General features: G+C 32.2%; 1 protein-coding gene across 16 annotated transcripts in view; it reads left to right on the top strand.

The window, feature by feature from the left end:
• LOC126771566 (kinesin-like protein unc-104) overlaps positions 1–27,335 on the top strand; it is a 98,805-nt gene that overhangs the window by 26,680 nt on the left and 44,790 nt on the right. For 10 of the 16 annotated variants that reach the window (XM_050491503.1, XM_050491502.1, XM_050491500.1 and 7 more), the window contains one exon: positions 18,782–18,941. In XM_050491503.1, coding sequence (XP_050347460.1) covers positions 18,842–18,941 — 100 coding nt within the window. In that variant the 5' untranslated portion in view covers positions 18,782–18,841. Of the gene's footprint in view, positions 1–15,193; positions 15,318–15,735; positions 15,844–18,781; positions 18,942–27,335 lie in introns of those variants that run through there. The other 6 variants (XM_050491511.1, XM_050491510.1, XM_050491497.1 and 3 more) reach the window with 2 other exon arrangements.

Below are 27,335 nucleotides of genomic sequence, written 5' to 3'. Positions count from 1 at the left end.
AAACTAAGGTTGTCTTATTCAAAATCTATGAGTTGTTTAGGCTACGCGTTTTGTATCAGTCAGATAGGGAACAATCTAATATACATTGATTATTCTGTCAGTCCAATATAGCGTCAATAGGTAATATGTCAGTCTGCACACATATCAATGCATATTGTCGAAACCATTAGTTTGACTATTTAAATAGATCAGGCATGAGGTCCCGGGGCTTAAACCTAGGACTTCGGGAGCTAGCCACTAAGCTAAAAAGGCCGTTAAAGCTTAAAACAATTAGATTACGTTTTGTTTGAAAATAATAAACTTTAAAGAGACTGTTTAGCGTTGTTCACAAAGTGTTACGATTCTCTAGTAAAGTGTTACAGATATAATTCTAACGCTTTCAGCTGAAACGGCTTGACCTCGTCATTATCATAAAAGCCTCTACATTTCGTTGCATGTAGAGCACTAATTAATGATCCAACTTGCTTACTTGCTTTGGCTACCGATATGCTTAACCTCAATTCTTAACACCTAATAGGTTTTGGCTATTCTTATACATTCGAATTAGAATATTATTTCTTCCTATATTTCGTTATGTTGTAGAAGATACAACAGAATAATAATAAAACACGCTTAAATTACATTTAATAAAAAAAAAATCAATCATTGACTTTTAGATTTTATTTTCTCTATAAATAAACCCGAATGGCACGTTGTTTGTCCTACATTTCTTCTTTTGTTTCTTTCTACGACAAGACCATTTGTTGAAATACAACTTTTCTACGTTAAGGTTTCGTAATACTGTATATTAAGGTTTCGTAATATGTATCAAACATATAGACTTAATACAAACTAAATTAACATTCAATTATAATTTTTGCTTGAAAAAAATATATATAACAAAAAAGCAGACGAATAAATAAATCACTTATAATTGAATCGTGCTTGCGTAGACACGGCGTAGGCGTTTGCGTAGACGCTCTACGCATGCATTGCTTATGATCAAAAGCGCTTCGAAAGCTTAATGTCTTTATGTAAATATTATTTAAGTTAATTTAGAATCGTGGTTATTCTCTTGTATATAGTCAACTAACTTGATCGCATTAAAAAAATCTTCTCTTTTTCATTTGTTAAAATTTTGTATACATAATATTATAAGCAAAATATCTGAACTAAACATGAATGACAATATATAAAATATAAAAAATATTATAAAATAACTGCACACACCAAGACTGCGTGGAATTGGAGCAAGAATGCCACGAGTATTTCTTAGTTGAATCGCAATTTCTATTATCTGGGCGAAAAATGAACCATCCCAACTATCTTCGAAGGAAGTACCTATGAAACAGAATTTTGAGGTCATTAACTATTTGGAATATTTCACCCAACACAAACTTAAAACTAAATACTTAGTATTTATGTGGATTAAACATATAAAAACATTTTTTATTTCATTTCTATATTTAAAATAAATAAATGAAATAAGACCTGTTAGTTTGATTTGAAATGTTGTAATCAAAACAATGTATATTATACCAGCACTACCAACAGCAGTTTCTAATATATTAGTGTGTTTTCAGCTCGACTTGTTTTTCTATTAATCGTATATAAACTTATTTGTGTTTTGTGCTTAAAAACTACTTCACTGGTGGTAGGGCTTTGTGCAAGCTCGTCTGAGTAGGTACCATCAGATATTCTACCGCAAAACAGCAATACTTGATATTGTTGTGTTCCGGTTTGAAGGGTGAGTGAGCCAGTGTAATTACAGGCACAAGGGACATAAAATCTTAGTTCCCAAGGTTGGTGGCGCATTGGATATGTAAGCGATGGTTGACATTTCTTACAATGCCAATGTCTAAGAGCGTTGGTGACCACTTACCATCAGGTGGCCCATATGCTCGTCCGCCTTCCTATTCTATAAAAAAAATATATATATATATATAAACGAGCCAATTACCTACAGTTACCAGACGATTAAGTAGAGTTTTAAATAGCGTGACCCTTTGAAACAAAGTTTCACTAAAATTTTTATATGCATTTACATTGCAAAACGTAGGTCTCCTTAAATTTTCAAAACAGTATATATTATAATTTATTAGATTCTGTGATTTTCGTTTTGTGGTATATAACGGTAAATAAACAATTATAAAAATCCATTGGGTGTAGGAAAGTTTGTAATTAATTTCTGCAAAACGTCTATGTGCTAGACAAAGTATAATACAGCATATAATACATAGTATATAGTTTAAATTGAGAGTTATTGATTGTGCTCCAGCCTGACCTTTCGCCTTTGTGCCGTACTGTTTCATATTACAGTCGCAGCCTTCGTCGACGTACGTATTTTCAGATTAATGTTTTAAATCTGATAGCCTGTTGTATAAAGTATGGTTCTCTATTAATCTTATCTGTGCCCATTCCCTGATAATGTAAATGAAAATTTTGAAGTGAATATTCCAATGTATTTGATTTTAAAGATTAATGTAAAAACGGGGACGTGCTTAAAGCCCTTTTCGCTTTATGTTTTTATAGTTGTTGGAGAACCGAGTGTAGTATAATTCATTGGTAAAAATAAATAAATCAAGCCGAATTTTCATGTGCTCGGCGGTGAAGGTGAAACAATGTGAGGAAATCTGTATATGTTGGATCTGCTCTAATGTACCCACCAAGTCACATAGGAGCAGCGTGGTGAAATAAGTCCTAACCTTTCAAAAGGTGGAGGTCTTATAGCCCAACGATGACACATAGAGTGTTTTTTACTTTATTTAAAAATATATATTAACATATTTTAATTACAATGGAAAAAAATACGGTACATAAGTACCGTTAAACTATACATAGATATAGTTTATCGAAAGTTTGCCGTTATTCACCTATTGTTGATTCAATTTTGAATTTCATATTTTTATTACGGTTAGTTGATTAATATTGTTCAACAAAATATTGACATAAACGTTTTACAAGTCGACAAGATATATATATATATATATATACTCGTATTCAAATACTGACGCTGCATTTGTTCGAAGGCTCATATTCAGTATCTGTTTACAAATAGGCATAGACAAAACTGTTCAGTACCTATTCCTCCTCTTTTTATAAAACGATCATTCTTTTTTTTTTTGTTTGTTATGTATTGATGAGTTTTATTAATCATTCGATCATTTAATTATTATATCTCACTTGACTGCCTCGTTGGTCTAGTGGCTTGATATAAGGCCGCAAACCCAGAGGTCCTGGGTTCAATTCCCAGGTCGGGCCAATAAAAAAGTTATTGGGTTTTTCTGTCAGAAAATTCTCAGTAGCAGCCTGGAGTCTGGAAGTTGGAAGTGTGTAAACTCCCGTGCCTCGGAAAGCACGTAAAGCCGTTGGTCCTGCGCCTGAATTCTTTCCGGTCGTGACGGATTGCCGTCCCATCGGATTATGAGGGTTAGGGAATAGAGAGTGCACCTGTGTTTGTGCACACACTTGTGCACTATAATATCTCCTGCGTAGTTGGCTAATCTCTCTTGAGATTGGCCGCCGTGGCCGAAATCGGTCTGGAGGACATTATTATTATTATTATTATATCTCAAATATATTAATAATGGTAAATTACGATTTATTAAAATATATTTACATATTATGTAAATAAATAAATATTGCAAACAGAAACAAATGTATATAGGTAACATGTCTTTGAATTTATCGTAGTGTCCAGCTAGCTGAACGCATCTTCAAATCTTCATGAATATTTTAATATTCGTCTGCTCTCTTTTGCCGCCTCAAACGAATTCTGTTTGTACCCTTACCTATATACTTGGTAACCTTATGTCTTGAATGACCTGATTTATGGTAACTAATTCTTTTGTTTTGAGAGTTAGTGCATTAACTTTTCAATACATTCGGTTATGTAAGGCTTTTCATTACTGATTGATTAACGATTTTTCTAGATGTTCGATGTTTTTTAAGGTTTTTTTATATTTATATAATATAAATTATTTATTATGTATGTTTATTGGAGAACAACTTTCGTGAGTTGTTCTGCGTATGCCTACGAAGGTTGGACAAGATTAAAAAAAAAGGCTTTTTCTTAGGATTTCCATGAGAAAAAGAGACGAGTAGTTTGTAATAAAATTGACTAACTATTAGTTAATATGACCATTTTTATTAGTTGATTATTTAAAACTATTCATTACATTCATTGTGTAATAAACTTAAAGCGAGATATCGTTATTAGCAACGCGACAAAAAGTTCTAATATTGTAACGTATGTCGCTGGCGGAGAGCAGAATTTCGGTATCTAGGTCGACTTGGTTGTCGTCCTCGAGGTTCCGCCGGCCGTATTGCAATGACTTCCATTAAGTATCCAAGGGTAGTGCAGTATTCAACATTATGTAATGCTTTTAAAAAAGGATAAAACTAAAAGCTTGTATTAATATTTTTCCTATTTTAAACAAGTTGTACAATTTTTTCCTATTTTAAATGAACTTTATTGTGGAAAGATGAACCTTGTGCATATACTAAACAGCAGTACAGTAACAGCCTGTGAATGTCCCACTGCTGGGCTAAGGCCTCCTCTTCCTTTTGAGGAGAAGGTTTGGAGCTTATTCCACCACGCTGCTCCAATGCGGGTTGGTAGAATACACATGTGGCATAATTTCAATGAAATTAGACATATGCAAGTTTCCTCACGATGTTTTCCTTCACCGTCAAGCACGAGATGAATTGTAATCACAAATTAAGCACATGAAAATTCAGTGATGCTTGCCCGGGTTTGATCCCACGACCGTCGGTTAAGATTCACGCGTTCTAACCACTAGGCCATCTCGGTTTATACTAAAGACTACTTGGAATTTAAATTAATAAAATAATAAAATCGTTTGTGAATATTGAAACAAATACATCTTAAAGCATTGCTCGTTGATCAACAAGATTATTATTTAGTACAAGGTTGTACAAGCTAGTGATAAGAATGTTTTTATCATATTTGAGTTATTTTCAAAGCAATATGTACTTATGACGAAGGTTGACTTGAGGACTTGACGAACCTTCGTCAAGTCGTCTATACCGCAATGTTTGAAGACGAAAGTCTTCAACCAATGCGTCTTACCTGCCATGACATACGGTGCCGAAACGTAGACACTAACTGCGGGACTAGTCTACAAATTCAAAGTCGCTCAGCGTGCTATGGAGCGAGCTATGCTTGGAGTATCTTTGAAGGATAAGATCAGAAATGAGATTATCCGGAAAAGAACCAGAGTCACCGACATAGCTTGCAAAATTAGCAGGCTGAAGTGGCAGTGGGCTGGTCACGTGTCGTAGACCGATGGCCGTTGGAGCAGACGAGTTCTAGAGTGGAGACCGCGAATCGGCAAGCGCAGCGTAGGGCGCCCTCTAGCCAGGTGGACCGACGACCTAAAGAAGGTGGCGGCCACCAACTGGATGCGGAAGACGTAGGACAGGGAGCTTTGGCGCACCTTGGGAGAGGCCTATGTTCAGCAGTGGACAACGATTGGCTGTTGATTGATTGATGTACTTATATTTTAAACTTATGTATACATCATCTTTCACAGACTTTAATTGTTTTGTAAAGTATCTTACTTAAGCATATATGTATTGTTATATAATGCTGTATATGGTGGTATTATATATAGTTAGGGGAATGAATTAGAATAAAGAGACGGAGGTTATTTTTTTTTAATCATTTTTAATGATTACATTTCTTATCAATAAACTTAGATAGTTATTTAATGTACAAAACAATATGCAAAAATACAGACATACACGTTCCTACTTCTTTAAGGATGATTTTTTTATATGGTGACATAACTTTAAATACAATTATTTAGTAAAACAAGTAAAAACGAAAATAATATTACGAGATGCGTATATCAATACAAAAACATTCTGTCCCAGTTATTCCAGAAGTTACTTAATTTGATTAAAACTTATTTACATCTCGCTGAACGTACATATATTGTTATTAATGTAAAATTATTTAATTTAACACAACTATTGTCTTTGAAGAGTTTTATATTGCTAGTAAGTTCAAATTACTGCTACTATTACGATTAAGTTACTCTTAAGTAACATAGTGTAACAAGTTTCTCAGGAGAAATGCAGAAGTTTCTACAACGTGATCTCTAAACAACCTGATTACTGCGCTCTACCGTTTTAATTAGATTGTCTTGTTGAAATTAAGGAAAGATCTCAGCTTTTTAGTTAACAAAGTTAAATACGTGTAGAGTGTGGTATAAATTCTTCGCAATTATGTGCTATATAATTGTAATAAAAATATATGAATATGTCTAAAGAAATGAATTGGAAGGAGTTTTTACATTAAACTTATAATATTTCTGGGCGTTGACATGTGTTGTGTGCTAGAAAATTACTATGCGTGACACAATAAAACGTTGAGCAGCTTCTGCGCGCTAGTTGCAAAACTTTTTTTTTCATTGTGTCAATTCTGTTGGCTTTGTCGGCCGTTATAGCATCACCGATGGTGCGATTCCATCTTGAAATTTGCACCTTGTCGGGTTTCGAATTACGTCCATCCTGAGATTGTATCCAATAAGATCGCACTTAGCACTTGGGTGGCTGCAGCACACTCCTTTTTTATTGAGTTTACTTATTTGGGTTAGACACTAAAAGTAATAGATATATGTGTAGTTGATATTATCCAAATTGCGATTACCTTACCAATAAGGGTAAGTTGACTCACTAAAATTATAGAGGTCTACCGATTATATCTTCAAGTCTTACATTGCCACGCCTTCAGTGTTGGAGTTGAGTTGGATTTATAAGCAAAAATCGATCTTAGTACTCCTGTTTTTAGACTGCATACATTTACTAACTTTTTGTGGGACAATTTATACGGTTTTACAATAGGATCACAGAAAGCCTTGAGATTGCGTTAAGTGAAATAAATGTAAAGGAACGTTTGTATAAAGTTAGTAAGTTCATTGATGACAGCACGCCTTAGAAATGAAAGGATCGTCTCCTGGTTATTTCTTTATCATATTAAAAATTGTGAACGGTTCCAAATTCTTTTACCGGTTCTTCTCAGGTCAGGTTTTATCTTTTCCGAATCGGTGGTCATTGTAAATATGTAAGTGTAAATATCGGTTGTAAATTGTACATAAATGTATTTTAGTTCAAATTTTTGAATAAAAATAGTATTCATACTTTTAGCACGAAAAATACATCGTTTTAAGAGATTTAAAGCAAACAATAAATGGTTTCGGCTGAATGTTTCTAGAACGCAGTAATCTTAATGCTTCGACATTGTTAGTTTCTGGTCTAATTACATTATTTGTTAGATAAATGGCCGCAATTTCAACGTGCAGAGGGCGATAAAGCTCAATAAAGACGCCTAATAAATAAACCTTTAAAAATAAATGTCAACCTTCTCTTCAATTGGAAATAATGATAATGAACTAATTATTTAAAAAAAAAATGTTAAAGGCTTTGAATCTTTATTCATCAAATATGAAAAATATAAATGCTAATAATATTTATTTTTATTAGAGCCTGTAAACTTTGTAATAATTTTTTTACAATTATGTTTTATTTTCTCGTAAATTGAGACGTCATTACAACGAGACGATAGTAGATGTCTAATGCTGACTTTACTAAACTTTGCTGTCTCTATGAGTATATGTATAATTTATTATTAAGGAATTATATTAGACAACCGCAAGTGCAACGGTACACGAGTCGACTATTGGTATAAAGGTTGAGATTCGATGCTGACCCATTGACCTATTGTCGTTTAATTTTCCACAGTAAATGTGGAGATCACCCCTAGTTCAAGCTTCATAAAATTAACTGGAAAGTAATTAAAATTAACTAGAACGAGAAAATAATATTAACAATTCTTTGAAAGGTCTAGCTAGCGCTGCAAGATTTTCTTATATAATAAAAAGATAAATTAGTGCTTGTTTAAAGATGAAAAATTGAATTGATATTTTATGAAGCAAAAACAATACGGACATAACTGTTAGTACGTATTATTACATATATAAATTTAATATACAGGCACATAGCGAGGACAAATAAAAAAATATCTAAGTTACTTTATTTTTATATTATTAAAATATGTTTACAATTAATAAGTTTTGCAGTTATCATAACAATGTTATTTCTTCTAGAAACTTCGAACAATTTCTACTATTCCATAGGGACTAGGTTCAACACGGCCGCGTTCTTCACTTCAATTTGATAAAAATATTTGTTGTTGAATCCACCGAGACTAGCTCCAATTACCAGAATATGTGTGATGTATACTTCGTATTTGTTGTTATTATTGATTGTTCTTTTGTTTGTATTGCTATTTTCTACTTTGTTTATTAATGGAAAAAAAAACATTGTTTTATAATGTTTGAATGCTATTTGTTTGGTGTATTTGAGTGCATTAAATTCTTTGAAAAGTCAAAAGAAGAGTTAATAAAAAACTTTCCATATTTTGATTTATTATTTGCAGTCGCAACTTTTTTATTATATTATGTCCTCTGACAAAGGTTGTCTGGAAAATATTGCCCTTTCATCAATAAGACTGCTTTTTCTATTATTTTTTGTTTTGAGTTTGTACAATAAAGGATAATTATTTTGGATTGTATTGTTGTTAATGTTTCTTAAAGATAAATCGTCAGTATATCTTGTAGTGAATACAAGATATACTGACGATTTATCTTATATTTGAACAAATTTAAATACGCATCTAGTTTTTGTGGTAGTAACGTAAAAAGAACATAGGATGTTCTTTTTTGTATTCCTGACAACGTGACGAAAGCAAAATTTCAAAGATCGGTTCAACTGTTAAGACGTGACAGCATAAAAACAAACAAACAGTTGAACTTATACTTTCCCAATTATAACATTAGTAAAAATAGCATGCAAATAGCATGCAGTCCTAATTCATCATATCGCAAAAAGTGCTTGTTCATGTAACTGGATGTCTAGTACTTATTTTCCAATAACTAAATACGTGCTATTTACGGTTTTTATTTTAATGATATTAATGAAAACTGAATGACTAATGCAACTCTACAATTGCAAACAAATAAAACTTATTCGAGTGTAGATATTCTTATAGCAATTGCTGTTTTATAAGAATTATACATTAATTAATAAGATTTTTTTACCATAAATGTATTTCTATATTTTTTTATTAATCTTACTAACTAAACATGTCTTAAATAAAGGAAAATATTTTAATAGCAGTTGTAATCATTGGTGTTATCATTAATATTTGTGTTTATGAAGGTTTCGCATGGTGATTAAGGTTGAAGCTTAGACGTACCTCGTTCACACTTCGCTCAGAATACGGAGTTGAATTGTTTGTATTTTATTTCGTGCTTAAATATTTTTCTGTGTATTAATTTGTATTTATTGTTTTTTTTCCGAATTTTTAAAAACCATTATATATCCGCACTGGAACAGCGTGGTAGAATAAGTTTCAAGTCTTCTCTTTACGGAAAGGAGGTCGATGCCCAACTGTTTTGCCTTTATTATTTATAATAGTTACAAAGTCTGTCTTACAATTTTATGGATTCTATGTAACATATGTTATATTCTCTAGTAAAAAGAAAAACATGAATATTACTATTTAGCTACACCTAATTTATTACTAGATTCTTATATTATAATATATTCCTTTATTTAAAGTAATATATAATAGATATTTTAAATAATTTATCAAAATAAAATAAAATCTGTTTTCGTCTTTATAGTAAACTGCATACTTTAATGTAGTTTTATACAATTTATTTGCATTCATTAGTTACAGTGAAAGCTATATAACATTTGCTAATGTTATAAAGAAAGCTATTAGGAAGCCGGTAGGAAAAGTAATCATCGCTTTTAAAAGAAAACATATATTTAATTTACTAAAATACTATTTTATATAGTTAATATTTTATGTTATATTTCCAACATTATGTTACATTTACATAACCACAGAGATATAGTATTCTATTGAAAGCTTTTGTCGCATGTATAAGCTTTTCAGTAATCCATATTGATAAAAGAATAACTGTCTGACTGAGACATTTACGCATATACTCAAATTACTGAGGCTAGCACCATGAAATTTGCAAATGGTATCACTAAGGTAGGATTTTTGAATAATTTAACTTCTAAGGTAGTTTTATAAAGGGCATGTAAGTTTGTATGAAAATCCTTAATTTTTGAGCAACGAGCTGTCGAAATTGAAATTTAACAATTCTGAATTAGGACGTGAGCTAAGCCGTGGGTAAAGTGCTGGTTTTATATATTTTTAAATATATAAAACGAAATATATAATTCGGGGATGGTAAGACATTTTATTACTTCCTCGCTGCTGTTGAATGATTAAATAAAAATAAATAACAAAAGGTGATCGAGTCAATGCAACAAGGGGTGCCTGTCGCTCCAAATTACGCCTCAAATTTATAACTATTTATCTCTTAATTTTTGTAGCGTTTTTTAGTTTAAGAAATCGGTTATTATGATAGAATGATAATCTTTTTTTTTAGTGTTATTTTTATTAGTGTCTAAAATTTCATCGTTATATAATTTTACTGGTGGTAGGGCTTTGTGCAAGCTCGTCTGGGTAGGTACCACCCACTCATCAGATATTCTACCGCAAAACAGCAATACTTGATATTGTTGTGTTCCGGTTTGAAGGGTGAGTGAGCCAGTGTAATTACAGGCACAAGGGACATAAAATCTTAGTTCCCAAGGTTGGTGGCGCATTGGATATGTAAGCGATGGTTGACATTTCTTACAATGCCAATGTCTAAGAGCGTTGGTGACCACTTACCATCAGGTGGCCCATATGCTCGTCCGCCTTCCTATTCTATAAAAAAAAAAATGTGTTTTATGAAATGTAATAATACAAAAAATGAATAAAGAAATTCTAAGTTAGTTCAGTAGAAATAGATTTAATCGTTATGACGCAATCATCGCAAGTTCAAACATCTTACCCATTCATGCGCCTTAGCTCCCTTACACACCCACAACATTCAAGTAAATCCAAGAAAGAATGAAGTCGAAATACATTATCCACTTGTACGTCGAATGCTGCCAACTATTGTTGGCAAAAGGCTTTAAAATTCGCCAGTGAAGCACGATCGATGATATTAATGCGAGAACTTTCGTTCGGGAACAAGAACAATCCGTAAATACTCTGACGTCATTTAGACTACCCATGCACGTGTAGACAGCTCTAAATATTGAACTTAATTTGGCCTATACGTGTGTTAGCTAAATTAAGTTTATTTTGACGTTCGTCTGGATTCAATGAAGTTATTATTTTTGTTTGCAAAGTTTTATTTCGATTTTATAAACGAACGCAATATTAATCTTAATAATTCTTTGATGGTAGTTTTTTTATATGCTTTTATATGGTTAGTGAAGTTTTAAGCACTGTCATTTTTTTTCATACATTTTAAACACTTAACTTTGTCAACAAAAATGTCAACTTGTAAGCCAGTATAGAAATTATAGGTATAGTGAGCTATGAGAATTACTATTCTTCGATTTAACCGTTCGTCGGATGCATTATTATGGTACGCCTACGAAAGCGTCTTAAAGGTCAGGAATGATAATTAAAGACAGGAATGGTTTTCATTTCAGCATTATTTATTTTAAAATTTTTATGTTTTCAAATCTGCTACGTCTTGTCTTACTTGTTTATATTTTTACCCCAAATGAAGGGAAGTTTAATTCAGAAACTACCAGACCGATTTTTATAAATCTTACTGTACTGTAGCTTTATAAATATATAGATACGAATTATTAAGGTACCGTGTATATATATACGTTATTTAAAAAAATAAACTGTTTTTTATTGATTTTGTCTACAATGTCATTCGCTTCTATCCCGTGTATGTGTGTGCCCTTTATAGTCGTCGAACCTTTACTGGTGGTAGAGCTTTGTGCAAGCTCGTCTGGGTAGGTACCACCCACTCATCAGATATTCTACCGCAAAACAGCAATACTTGATATTGTTGTGTTCCGGTTTGAAGGGTGAGTGAGCCAGTGTAATTACAGGCACAAGGGACATAAAATCTTAGTTCCCAAGGTTAGTGGCGCATTGGATATGTAAGCGATGGTTGACATTTCTTACAATGCCAATGTCTAAGAGCGTTGGTGACCACTTACCATCAGGTGGCCCATATGCTCGTCCGCCTTCCTATTCTTAAAAAAAAAAAAAAACCTTCTCCACTATCTCCACAAGTACTTCGATAAGTAGTGACTTCATCGGTGTTTGGCATCGACCCAGGATACTCTTTCTAAATTTAAATACCAAATTTAAGTCGGCTGTTTGCCTAACAATGCTTTCTTAGAAAACTGCACTTCGTTATTGTTCAGCTAATGTGACATCTATGATTATAACTATATCCATTATATACAGAATGAAACAATTTTTTTTTTGTAAGGATACCAGTGATTTATGGAGTAATTCGAGTAACATAACGTATGTTATATGTAACTAACTTATTAAAAAAAATGTATACAAAAAAAATGGTAATCCAAAAATTTTGATTGTGACGCTGCCGGGAAATGAAAACATGGAGGCACATAAAACTACCAAACTATAAACCGATAGGCAACAAAGAAAAGGTTATTATAGATAATTAGGTATTACTCATACCATTATTATCATTTTAAAATAAAAAAAGTACCTATTTTAACAACTATTGAAGGTATTTGTAAGTACGACTATGATTTTAAGACACGGCTAAAAGAATTTCGGTTTTTCGAATGGTTGAAAGTAATAAGCAAGTTAATCGGGATACTAGTTAATAAATAGTAAGATAATAATTATTTACCGCCTTCATTAGGTTATGAACGGCAGAGGACATTTTGGTTAGTGTAAAAAAAGGTGCAATATATAGTAGTTTTTTATATGAACCAATTTTCTATTAAACAACATGGCGGCGCCGCAGTCGAAAATAGTTTTGTGACTCATAAACGCGCAAAAAGCATATTAATGGATTGTTGTCAAATAAAAGAGCTAATTGAAAAAGCATTATCAACTAATCTTACCAGTAATGGTGAGGTTTTTAAGTAGGATTACGACCGTTCGGATCTTAAATATAACTGGACTATTCAATCGATACGTTCGTGTTGCGTCATCGTACGTGGTTAGTCCAGTTCCTTTACCCTACAATTATCTATCCATTTATTTATTTATTTATTCAGAAGGAACTCTAACAGAAGTACGCACAAAAAATGTAAATATACAAGTTTAAAAAATATGTATCAACGTACCTCCAGTTATAGGAGAACACAAAATGCACAAGAAATCCTTTTGTCATTACCCAATGGTAAATTTCATCCTTCGTAATATGACACTAACAATGAAGTGTATATTTTACCAATATGTCCATATGGATTATATGTTTTGCGTCGAAGCTATATATGTATTTGCTTTAAGCATTCTGTGCATTTGAAATATGTTCTACACGTGTGTGTTAATTATATGTTGATCTAATTAAATTGCAACTAACATTATAACGGTATATTGATTTAGCGAATCAGTGTTTTTTTTTTGTAAGATTTAAAATTTCTTAGACAGAGAAATATGTAACTTAAAGGGAGTTCCATTCCTTTAAACTTAAATTGATGGGCTTATAATTATTATAATGTATGTACATCTGCTTATTAGATTAAAACACGAATGAAAATTGTTGTATTTATTTGAACGAGACTATGCTTGCTATAACTGACATCCTATATTATACATTTATTTGATAAAGGATACGAAACATAGATCGTACATGTAAAAATATTAACTACTCCCTTCAAACATCAAGCCTTGTCACCGAATAGATAGGTTTTAATATAATTTATATTCTTAAATGTAAAGTGATATTATTCAAAAATGCTTGTAAAAGCGATTCCATAATATACAAAATACAGGCTTTATCGTGGAGGCATGTGTAATCGTACACTTAATAAAACAAGTCGCGTTCAATACAAGGGTTAACATTGTCATAAAGCGGCTTTACATACGCTAAGACTTAATTAAATTTGCGAAACAGCTGAACGGAAATAATTATTTATGTATATTTAAATTATTTTTAGTTTGAGTATAAGTTTAACATTAAATTATTAGTAGTAATGTTTTTTTTAAATTAATTTATAAAAAGCTTAACCGTAAGCACCATTGGATTTTATGTGCTCACTCACTTGGTGGTAGGGCTTTGTGCATGCCCGTCTGTGTGGGTACCACCCACTCATCAGATTTTTTACCTCCAAACAACAGTACTTAGTATTATTGTTTGGTTGGCAGGTTATGGGCAGTGATGGCCACTTACCGCTCAGCTTACCTATTTTATATTTAAAAAAAAATTCATGATTAATGATTATTCGGGCTATTGACGCTAGCTTAGTCCGTAACTAATCATTGTTTTATTCGATGAACATGTTATTATACACTAACGGTCTTAATTATTATCGTTATTTACAATAATGACATTTTACAGTATCGTAGATCAATCACATTATGTTTAAAAATGTCTTTTTTCGAATAAAAATTAATGTTTATACATAAACGTGTATATATATACAAATTGAAGTCATGAGGAAATATGATTAGGCACATAAATGTTTAATATAAGTACAGTTTTTAGGTCAAAGTTGATTTTGCTAATGAACAAAGGAATATTTTCGTTGCCTTTTAATCTTTTGATTCTCGTTCGTAACTCAAAACTTTCATGACCGATCAAGTAGACGGGGCTGAAATCAAAGTGGACGTGACCAGGGTTTCTACGAGATTCATTTCAGTTCCTCGAACTTATCTTCATTTACAATTTATAATGTATTTGGAACTTGTAACTTTGTAATATTTGGTTTCGTAACCCAAAGACGTAACTCTTAGTAACGGTTCAGAATATATTAATATGTAAAATTTAAAGAAAACGACGTACGGTAGGTTTTGACGTTTTTAAAGACAATAGAAAGAAGGCGCTAATGCGTAATGAGGCCTCTTTCAAACCTACGCGTCAAAACGTGTAATTGAGAAAAAAAAAACGTTAAATAGTAATTAGGCTTAATTCAGCTGTGCTCTGGGAGTTGAACACTTGAAATGGTCGGGTTGTGTAGATTTGTTAACGTTATTTGCGGTGAGGGCTGCGCGGCGGTGTCGTCGCGCATCGCGGTGCTAGATCGAAGGCCCTGGAAGGGTACCGCGCATGCGTGGCTACGGCTACGCCGATGTCTTCGCCGTCAGCCCGCAGTCGCACCGCGCATCCATCGGCGACGCCATGCCGACCGACGCAGCGACTTGACCGGAGCGCCCAGCTCTAAAACACCCTTGAAAACAAACAGAAGCGCGTCAAATCAACACCCTCGTCCACCAGACTAGGGTAAGTCTATAGCGGCTCGCTTTTGTCCCGCTAGGCTGCATATACTGGGCGCTGTGTCCAAGGCCGGATCTGAAACGCATAGAGGGCGTCAGTGTGCGCGGTGAGTCATCTCTGCGGCGACACGTTTTCATGGCCGCCTCTTCGATCTCCTGAAGTTTTACAGGCGTTTCGATTGGAAAGATGTAGGTTGCAGTGGATGTTACGTAAGTGCGTGAGGAGTGCAGCGGCCGTGGCGCCGGTACTTTCGACTCTGTGTTCAGCCGACCGTTGGCAATTACGGCACGCGAGGATCGCTTTAAGGAAACATTCACCATTTTGTACGCGAATTTGGTGCCGTAAGCAACTTTTGCTAATAAATCGTGTCAGAGCCATGCGCCCGTACCTTTTTATTGTGTTCGAAATATCTTATTCGTTATATAAAACGGATGTTGTGTGATTTGATTACCGTGTGAAAGTGATTCTTGATACTAAATATTCAGTGATTCATCTCATATTTCTGCGAACAAGTTGTGATCTTAAATTAGTGGTGGGTAATTAGATATTTCGTTCCTCTTACACAATAACTAATAATTACATAATATTTTTTCTCCCGGATAGAACTTTTGTCTTAAATTCATATAACTTTATTTCAAAACGAATATTCCTTGTTTTAATTTAGATACGGTTAAAACTCAATAAAATAACTTATTAACAATTTTAGATGTTGTATGAATTATATATAATATATAATTAAATTAATTAAAATTATATAAATAAAAAATAGATCAATAATAATATACAAAAAAAAAAATTCAAAGGAAAATCAATGATCGATGACCTTAAAGCAACGGTAGTCGGGCGACGCGTGCGCAGCTGGCTCAGATGCTATCCGGACCGTGACGGTGGCGGACTAACGGATCTTGACCTGTTACTTTATTGTAATAATAATTAGTTTAAATATAGAAATATATTAATTTTAATTCTCTAACAGTCCAATATAATTGCATGTTCCAATTTTAAACATATATTTATTACGCATCTGAGTATTACTATTGATTTTATTTCACGTTTCAGTGTTTTAATACATACCATATTTGACAAAATATACTAAACATTTGACATAACTTTTGTATGACAGTTTTGTATCGATTATTAATAAGAATACTAAAGAAAAAACAATATTTACTACAATTATTACAATCATACTCGCTAAGCGCAGTGAAAATATTAAATCAATCGTTTTCATTGTTGTAATATATATGTATTCAAGTTCAAAGTGCTTAAATGTATAGTGCCAGTTCATATATCAGTATACAACCGATCAATCCTAGAACAAGTTTAACAACTAGTTGAAGAAAAAAATTAGGTTATTGGTAACGCCTTAAAACTGGCATTGGTTGAATTCTATTTAAGAAAAACTCCTATTTCGTTAGTTTACCTAGCCTCATTAAATTCTTTAAGCTTTTACGGAGTCACGAAAAGTATTTGCTCCCAATTTCCTCACGGGAGCGTAAATTACTAAATGAGGTTAAACGCAGATATTCAACTGGTCCTATTAACTCTAATGAGTATTCTTTAACTTATACTATACTTCTTTATATAAAAATTTTAGGACAACTTTTGATCAGTGTTTTGATTATCTTTCAGTTTTATTTTAACTTGATATTGTTTCATAATTATTATACGTTGAATTTCTTTATTTAAAAATGACCAAATATATACAATTTTGAGTTAAATAAAATGAAAATATTTCATAAACCACCAAAAATATAATTTTTTTCCGGGTGTCAAATATAATTATCTTTTTTTTTGCCGTTTTCTTTACTATCTTTTATAATGTATTAGTCTATTGAAATTATATTTAAAAATGAAATACTTCGAATAACTATATAGTAAACAGTGCAAAAGAATATCGAAATATTTATTTTTTTGGATCTATTTTTATTTATAATGATAATTTTAGCGTTTTAAAAAAAAGGCATGCTGTCAGTGGGAATTTTAATAATGAGCGTTCTTAATATTGCAAGTATATACTTGCAAAGCGAAAAAGTGTCGCTTGTTATGTAACTCAATAGTGGGACAATATGATTGTTCGATGTATGAGGGAGGATTAGTTCGTTACCAGACATGACTAATATAGAGTTCCTGCGCTTGAAGCGCTTTATCAATCCCTTATTTGTTTTACTTGAGACTTATAGGGTTTCGAATGTCTGAAGATGTTGATATATTTCTGTGGTTAATACAATAGTATTAAAGCTTTCTCATTTTGTATTAATTAATATGTATGCCTTTTTTTTAAATCAATTAAAAAATCATTTTTAAAATATATGTATGAAGTATTTTCTTCAGTTTACCTTTTTTTAAAATAAAATAAAGAAACAATCGATAATTGATTAGCGTTTTAATTCATAAAAGTAATTGCATTAACAAAAAAAACATTCTTACCTTTGTATTAGGTAAGAACAGCCAACAATATTTCCCTAAAATTAGTTTTCAAATTAAAGTAAAATTAACATGTTTTCTACGTAGTAAAATTTATAGTCTTTAAATATGTACCGGATTGTCGTCTTTTTGCAAGTATATTCAACTAATAATTCAAATTATGTAAACAATATTTTAAAAATAGGCTTATATAAATAAATATAAATAAAAACAAATACCTGAGTACAACTGACGAAAAACAATTTAGGTTTTTTGTTAATCTTTTACATTCTATAAATTATAATTTTCGTTGATAGAAGTGGTGCAGGCGATCGTTTTATTCCTAATCTATAGTATTATTATTTACAAAATCGATAATTACTACGTTTTCTTTAACTTAAGCCATTTTCATCGTATGCGTATCAAACCTGTTCAATTATAAATTCATTAATACAAATTTATGCTGTAAATGATGATCATTAAAAACGTTTGATAGCTGGATGCTTGAATGACTAGGAGTGGACTATAGGTTGAGATATGAGTCTCATCTCATGAGGACAAAGATTAAGAATGAAAAACTCTTTTTATATATTATATTGATTAACCTAGAATTAGTTTATATGATTATCGTTTCATAGATTTGCTTTGAGCAGCCGAGATGGCCCAGTGGTAAGAACGCGTGAATCTTAACCAATGATCGTGGGTTTCAAACTCGGGCAAGCACCACTGAATTTTCATGTGCTTAATTTGTGATTATAATTCATCTCGTGCTTGAAGGTGAAGGAAAACATCGTGAGGAAACCTGCATGTGTCAAATTTCACTGAAATTCTGCCACATGTGTATTCCACCGTGGAGCACCGCATTGGAGCAGCGTGGTGAAATAAGCTCCAAAGCCTTCTTCTCAAAAAGGGAGAGGAGGCCTTAGTCCAGCAGTAAGAGATTCCCAGGCTGTTACTGTTTGAGCAGTGGTCGGTCGTAGGTTCGATCCGCAGCTGTCCTCAGCGTGGTATATTATAATGGTATTTTGAAACGTATATGTTAATTTGTATGTTTTTGTTTGCAGGTGCGTTTCGGGCGTAGTACCGATGTGTTAGTGGTGCAGCTGGTGTGACAATCAGCGGCCATGTCGTCGGTGAAGGTGGCGGTAAGGGTCCGCCCCTTCAACTCGCGCGAGATAGCGCGGGAGTGCAAATGTATCATAGAAATGTCTGGCAACACTACAGGTAAGTCAATTGATTAATATAATTGGAAATTATGGTTAATTTTTTTGGTCTGTTTTTTTTTGTTTAATCTTTTGAATACAGTAGCATACTTACATAATAATTGTTACTAAAATACAAAATAATTATAATTAAAATATAAATAAAAAATAAACTTTAAATAATATTATAATTCAAACTCAAATTCAAATTTAAAAAAAGCAAGTATCTGGTAACATATAACGTAATATATACAAATTTGTTTAAGATTTGTTTTTGATATTATAAGGTAATATTTAATGTTACCACCTTCGCCACAAACGCATAAACAAATAATTAAAATTTATATAAGTCTTAACACCCAAGTTATAATTAATTCAGCGAAAGAAAATTAATTAATTCGTCTCGCTCAAATATTTAAAAAATATTCTATTTTCGTCTACACCAAACCTTGTCTCACTTAATTTCTCGCAAAAAATGTCTTAATAATTCACGTAATGCGACATTAACGTTCTCTGAATAAGATTTTACGACCGTTACTGCCGCAACAATTTATTAGTAACGCTTTGAAATAACCTTCTTGGCCCTCAGCCGCTTGTAATGAAGAATGACGTTAATCCTTTCCCGACCTATTCGCCATTTGTAAATTGAATAAAAGCTTTCCAAAATAATGTCATGCTAATGAATATAGATGTGAAACATTTGAAAGTAAAACTAAAATTTATTAATAATTAGAAAAATATAGCGCTTTATTTTGTAAACACATATGGAAAACACACCATGGAAAGGTAGATTAAAGATAATTAAATAAATTCAAACGAAAGCAAAAGTTATACTTTATGAAATACTTAAATTAAATAAATAATGACTAATTGTAAAAAAATAAACAATATTAAAATAACTTGCTCTAACGTTAAAGTCAAGAATCTTTATTCAATGTATTGCACTTTTTGATTGCCAAAAAAATCTTATTACTGCTTAGGCAAGAATCACCACAGACCTGAGAAGAACCGACGAATTAAACGCGGTTTTTTTACAATAACTCTTGTTTACATTGCAATTATATTAATATTTCTATTTGAAACGGCTTGGAGGCGATCGTTCCTATCCCAAGGTGTGTTATCATTTAATAAGAATTCATTATTTTTATAATAATCCTTAAATACACAAATCCTTCTTAACGTTTTTTAAAATATTGTAATAAGCATTCTTGTTTTTGTTTAATTGCAAACTATATCAGTAAGCTGTTATTTCGAAACGTGAGACCACTCAGCTCTAGTCAAGATGTAAAGTAAAAATTTTAATTATATAATAATAACTTCATTTATTTCAGACGTATAATGCTTTCATATATTTTTGTGATTATATTAAATAATATCGTACCATTTAAATAAAACGTTGACGGTTGAGGAGCCGCTTTGTCTGGAACCTCTAGTGTGTAAAATCAAGTCATACGTACGTAGTAGCATTGTCATACGAATTGAACCAACATGTGAAATTTCAATTCCGTCGGACAAGAGAAAGTTGCAATTCGGTTTTCAAGATTTGACTTAAACAAACTAAAACATTGCAAGTTAATTAAATGCTTGTAATAATATAAATTAAAATAATAAACTTCAAAGCATATTAAAGTTTTATACATTTCATATAACAGTGTAAAAGATACATCTACAGTTCACATTAAATTTTCACATTGTGAACACGACAGCTGCAACTCTGTCGAACGTCAGATGAAATAATAAAAAAAAGTATAATAGCGGCTTATCCCGAATACAATGTTTGTTTAGCATGAGATTTAAATTTATTAATTTATATAGTTATAAATTTTTTTACATTTTTGTTATAGTAAGCCAACAAGCCTAAGAAGACTAGATACGGATAAATATAATTATAGTATGAAATCTATGTTAATGTCTCACTGCTGGGCTAAGGCCTTCTCTCTCTTTAGACGAGAAGGTTTGGAGCTTATTCATTCACATGTGGCATAATTTCAATGAAATTAGACACATGCAGGTTTCCTCACGATGTTTTCCTTCACCGTCAAGCACGAGATGAATTATAAACACAAATTAAGCACATGTACAGTCAGTGGTGCTTGCCCGGGTTTGAACCCACGATCGTTTAAGATTCACGCGTTCTAACCACTATATATAAAACTAAATGTATTTAAAAAAAACCTTTAACTAACGTAAATGTATAGTTACTTAAAGGTTTTTTTGCCTCATAGCATAGGGACGGTTATCTTTGCGATTTGTAATTGCTACAGAAGTATGATAAAATCAATTACTGGTGGTAGGGCTTTGTGCAAGCTCGTCTGGGTAGGTACCACCCACTCATCAGATATTCTACCGCAAAACAGCAATACTTGATATTGTTGTGTTCCGGTTTGAAGGGTGAGTGAGCCAGTGTAATTACAGGCACAAGGGACATAAAATCTTAGTTCCCAAGGTTGGTGGCGCATTGGATATGTAAGCGATGGTTGACATTTCTTACAATGCCAATGTCTAAGAGCGTTGGTGACCACTTACCATCAGGTGGCCCATATGCTCGTCCACCTTCCTATTCTATAAAAAAAAAAAATAATATATCATATGTAAATAATTTATAATGAAACAAAGATTGATATATTATATAGAATATAAATGTTAATAATTTACGAACAAAGAACAAAAAATAGGATTGCGTTATTTATTCAACACAAATTCAACAAACGAATAGCCGGGCGTATCGATACGTCACTCACTCGTAAATTCTATTTATTATTCGCGAATTTATATTACAGTCTACTTTAATATTCTTTTTCCTTTCACGGAAAAATTTATTACATTAATATAGCTACGCAGATACTTATTTAAAATGTATTAATAATTCTAATTCTTATGTCAATGTAAAATATCGTCAAAGGACTTTGAACATTTTGTCAAACGTCTTTTTGATTATTTATGATAGCCGTATTGTTATAACTAAGTACCAGCCCCGACTTCGTTTAGGTGTAATAAGATTTTTATTTATTAAAAAATTTTCACATAGAAAAACATAGTTAGTTTTTAGTACCTAAGATAGTCAGGAATGCAATTTGAACTAATTAAATAATTTCAATTGAGTTTTTTGTCGAAAAATACAAATACGATTTTTAATGTAACCTAACCGTGTAATTTGTTATACTATTTTAGAGCCTTGATTAGGCACGCCAACTTTTAAAGTAACTTGCCACGGTGGCGTAGTTACTTTTTTATATATTATGTGAACGAAAAGTAACAGGGTTAGCTTAAAAAAATCACCAAAAAAATACTTCGAAACAAAACTATTTAATTGGTTGTAGCGCTATGCCCGTCTGGGTAAAATGAGTGGCGTTTTTATACTTACTACTACTACGTCGCATTTTACAGTCAAGAAGTAGTACTTAATATTCTTGTCTTTCGGTTTGAAAAGTGAGTGAGCCAATGTAAATGCAGGCACAAGGGACATAAGAGATTTTTTTTAGACTATTTCTCGTTCGTCGTTAGTAAAATCGATTTACATTGAAACATATTTGAACTATGATCATATCAACCAACACCATTAAAGATAAAATAAGTTTTATTTGCTCTTATAAACATTTTAATAGATCATTATCAATTATAGTAATTCATATCCAATAGACATATATTATCCTACCATCAATGTTTAATTGTCTGCCTCGTTGGTCTAGTGGCTTAATGTAAAGCTGCAGACCCGGAAGTCCTGGGTTTAATTCTCAGGTCGGACCAATTAAAAGTTATTAGGTTTTTCTCTCAGTAGCATCCCGGAGTCTGGAGATTGGAAGTGTGTACATTCCATATTTACATACATGAACGTAAAAGCCCGTTGGTCCTGCGTCTGAGCTCTTTCCGGTCGTGTTGGATTGCCGTCCGATCTGATTATGAGAGTGAGGGAAAAGAGAATGCAACTGTGTTTGTGCACCTGTGTTTACGCAAACACTTGTGCACTATAATATCTCCTGTGCAGTTTGCTAATCTTTCTTGAGATTAGCCGCCATGACCGAAGTCGGTCTGGAGGACATTATTATTATTATTATTATTATTATTAATGTTTAATTCAAATAAATGGGTTAAAATAGCTGGAGCTGTATTATTCACCACTGTAATGTCACTAACGGTCTATGAAAACGTTTATAATTCATATATGAATCACCCTACATTAAAATTGTTCGTATCGTTTTGAAAGGGGACGCAGTGAGTCATTTTGCATTTTGGGATTATGCCAATGCAGGGGACATTGTCTATTCGTATGTTGTACCTATTTCATTGCAACGGTTTGCACTGTTTTATAGAGATACCGCTACTGCATTGCCGTTACTATTCAGAAATGCAGAGGTATTTTTATTATGCTACGAAATACAATGAGATCTTGTAAACTTAATACTTTATAGTCGTTGAATTGTGATGATAATATCTAATAGCTTACTGGGTTTCGTACCAGTCCGCTACGGTCGTTGGTAACATCATTGACCTGTTTATCTACAAGAAGATTGGAGTAGCTTCCGAGATACATAAACGTGATCACGTTTTTTTGTAAATGCGTAGTCGTAGAGACGTGTGCATCAGATGATTATCAATACGTTTTTGAGCTGACAGGTCAACAGCACTTATAACGTCACGCAATCATTAGATGTCCCATCGTCAAACGTTAATACTTTGTAGATTGTTTTTATTTAGCCTTTTGAGTGGTCGTTACTGCCTATTGATGTTGGAAGTAAAATAAGCTGTTACTTATACGGCAAATACATCCTCAACCTTGGGCTCTCATATGTTATGTCCTTTGTGCCTGTTCTCACTCTTCCTTCAAACCGGGAAACGCCATTAGAAATCGTTGCTGTTTAGCGGTAAAATAATTGAAGTCTTTCCACGGGTAAAAAGATAAGATAGCCTCTGTGATTACAGACATGTTTTTTCAGACATTCAATGTTTATGGCGATGGCGATAGGCCTCTCCTATCGGTCCGTAAACCTTCCTTTTGTAAAAAAAACAATTAAAATACATAGATCATGGCCGTACGTGCGTGACAACGAATATTTCTATGTACGTTCCATCTGTGAAACCTCTCAAAGTATCAATGCCAAGAGAAGCCAATCACAGCGAGTAAATGTTTGGAAACATTTGCTTAGTATTTATAAATTGCAAATCAAATTAATTATTTACTTTCTAAATGTATTATTATCTACTGCCTACTATAACAACAAATCCAGTTAAAACGCAAGAAACGGACATTCGGTAGGGCGTGGATATAAAAGTCTGTGAATAATAAAAAAGATGTTGAGACTTTCAATTTAAAAAAATATATCATTTTAATTGCTGTAAACAATTTTTGTTATTTGTTTAATGTTCACATTTAGAAAGTCAGTAATATGTTCTGCAGAAAGTGAGATAATTATAAAAAAATAACGAGCATTAGTAACTTACGGCTTTACTTATAAATACCTCTATCTGTCTGTTACGCTTTCACGGCTTACTGAGCCGATTTTGATAAAATTTGGTATGAAGCAAGCTTGAACCAAAGGAAAGACACAGGCTACCTTTTATTCGTACCACCCCTCCAACACGCGAATGAAGATTCTTCTTCTTCGTCGTGTCACTCTTGTCAGAGCGGTCGTGGTCGCCATGAAGTATTATAAATTATTCGGCGCAGATGTTATTCGCCTCACGAGCCTGCGCCATATGTCCCTGTCAGATTGAATGATGTCAGATGAAGATTACGTAAGTCAATTTAGTTTTAAAATCACTTTACGTCACATATCAGTGTCTTGTCTTAAGTCACGCAATATCTTGGTTTATTGTTTGTGTAAGAACGATGTTTATTGGCTTATGTTGATTTTTAATTCTATTTTAAATTATCTTGTAAATAATTAATTATTCTTACCAATATTTAAAACATTTATAATATTTGCACTACAATATAAATTGAATAGATGTGTACCTTATGTCGTCATTTAAAAAAAATCTGTTTATTTATTTGCTTTACACGCGGCTTAGAAACCAATTTCCACAGATCTTTCTTTAAAAATGAAGGATTTTTATTGATAAATACATTATTTATTTAAATACTAACAGCCTGTTAATGTCCCACTCCTGGACTAAGGCCTCCCTTTTTGAGGAGAAGGTTAAGAGCTTATTCCAACACGCTGCCCCAATGCGGGTTGGTAGAATACACATGTGACATAATTTCAATGAAATTAGACACATGCAGGTTTCCCTCACGATGTTCTCCTTCACCGTCAAGCACGAGATGAATTATAATCACAAATTAAGCACATGAAAATTCAATGGTGCGGTTTGAACCCACGATCATCGGTTAAGATTCTCGCGTTCTAACCACTAGGCCATCTCTGCCTTCTATGTATTAAAATATGGAATTATAATATTATCGCCATCCTGAGTTATCTTAAATGGCGTCGATTTGTTTCACGTTTAAACCTAAATAAAAATACCGATTTTCCGATTAATTTATTCAATTTTTACCCTCAATACATTGAAAGTAAAACACATGAAAAGGTGAAACACTAATTATGCCAAATTGAATCACTAGAAAGTTTAAGAGTTAATTAAAAACATTCCTTGTAAACAAAATTTAACGTGAATTAGAAGTTTCTATTTCCAAGTAACTCCTTAACGAGCTTTGAAAGTTTTTAAAATGTTTTTGAGAAAGGTTTTTAAAAACATTTTTTAAAATATTCTTGTTTTAAATCATCGAGCTTAGTAGATTGAGAATATGTGAAAAGTCGGAGCTTGAAATCAAAATATTTTATAATGAAAGTTCTATTAAATAGTTTTATTACTGTACAAAATATCTATCACAAAGTATTTATAAAATAGGGCAATTATAAATAATATATATCTAGAATACAGCGTGTTTTTTTAACTGGTATAGGAAAACCCGAAACAAAATGTTACGAAAAAATTAATAATATATGGCAGCAAAATATTTTTTTTTGGTTAAGAATACGAATTACCCATAAAAATAAATAAAATTGACACTTATTTTTAATGCATGTCGACTCTGTTTCATATAAGTATGATTTCAGTGTATCGGAAGAGTATAATTGATACAACATTTATGTAAAATATTTTTTCGGTAATAACAATAAAGATTAATATATTTTAATTTACCGAAGCGACTTTTGTTTTGGGGTTTGTAGCCTGTTATTAATACTTTTATTGCATCTCGCACTAGTGATGCATATAAGCAATACTATATACTACTTTGACGAGCCGGTTCGCGTGGTTGGTAGATACTTGTCTTTTCACGCCGAAGGTTGTGGGTTCGATTCCCAACCAGGACAGACATTTGTGTGCATGAACATGTCTGTTTGTCCTGAGTCTGGGTGTAATTTTCTATATAAGTATGTATTTACAAAATAAAAGTAGTATATGTAGTATATCAGTTGTCTGGTTTCCATAGCACAAGCTTTGTACAAGCTTAATTTGGGATCAGATGGCCGTGTGTGAATAATGTCCCAGGATATTATTTTTATTATATAACTACTACTTACACGGTACTATGTAATATGTTAAGGTATATGTATAATACATTAACTTTTTAATTTTACATAATTGCGATATTATACACTCTGTAAAATACCATATGATTACGTAAGGGGTAAAAGCGAATGACGTCACAGTTTGCGCCACATTCTAAGTTTTCATGAATATAAATGACTTGTAATGCTCTCTCGTACACCCTCGGACGTAGACATTCAGCTTTTCATACGATTATCTTTTTAATTTATAAGCGTGATGTTATAAAAACTAACGATCGTTAAATTATATTTATGCTTATAAATAACCAAAGAAATAAATATATTTAAATATGAATAATTCATTTTTTGGTGTTTAAAAATAGAGAATTTTATGTATCTACCAATAGTATATATGTACAGTGTAGAAGTTACACTGTACCTAAATTTGAGGGTTCGCATCCGGAAATAACTACTGTTTTTTCCAGTGCTATGTGCTTAATATTTGCTTATACTTACCTAGAAAAAAAGAAAGAGTATGCAACTCGCATTACAGCGTGATGGAATAAGCTTTTAAACTTCTTGTTTGTTTTGATTGTTTTGTTTGATTGTTCTGAAAGTGTATTATACCCAACGTTAACATTTAAATACATATGTTTTATAGTTGTATTGTATTTATTTTGGTCTAAGAGAATGACAAAAATGTTACATAGCCTTATAACCTTCACAAAAGATTTAAAAAAAAAAACAAAGATAAAAAGTTTGATTGCGAGGTGTTCTTGCGCTGAAGGCTGCGCATTGTTAAGAAATAATAGTGAAAGATACAAATAAAAGATTCTAGAAATTCGTTTTTTTTATAATACATATACATAACTTGGACTATTTCAAATATTACTTCCATTTTTGCGGGGTTGATGCCATTTCAG

The sequence above is a fragment of the Nymphalis io genome, chromosome 11 (genome assembly GCF_905147045.1).
Source record: "Nymphalis io chromosome 11, ilAglIoxx1.1, whole genome shotgun sequence".
NCBI lineage: Eukaryota > Metazoa > Arthropoda > Insecta > Lepidoptera > Nymphalidae > Nymphalis > Nymphalis io.
Note: the sequence above shows the minus strand (reverse complement) of the source record. Positions and strands in the feature narration are given on the sequence as shown.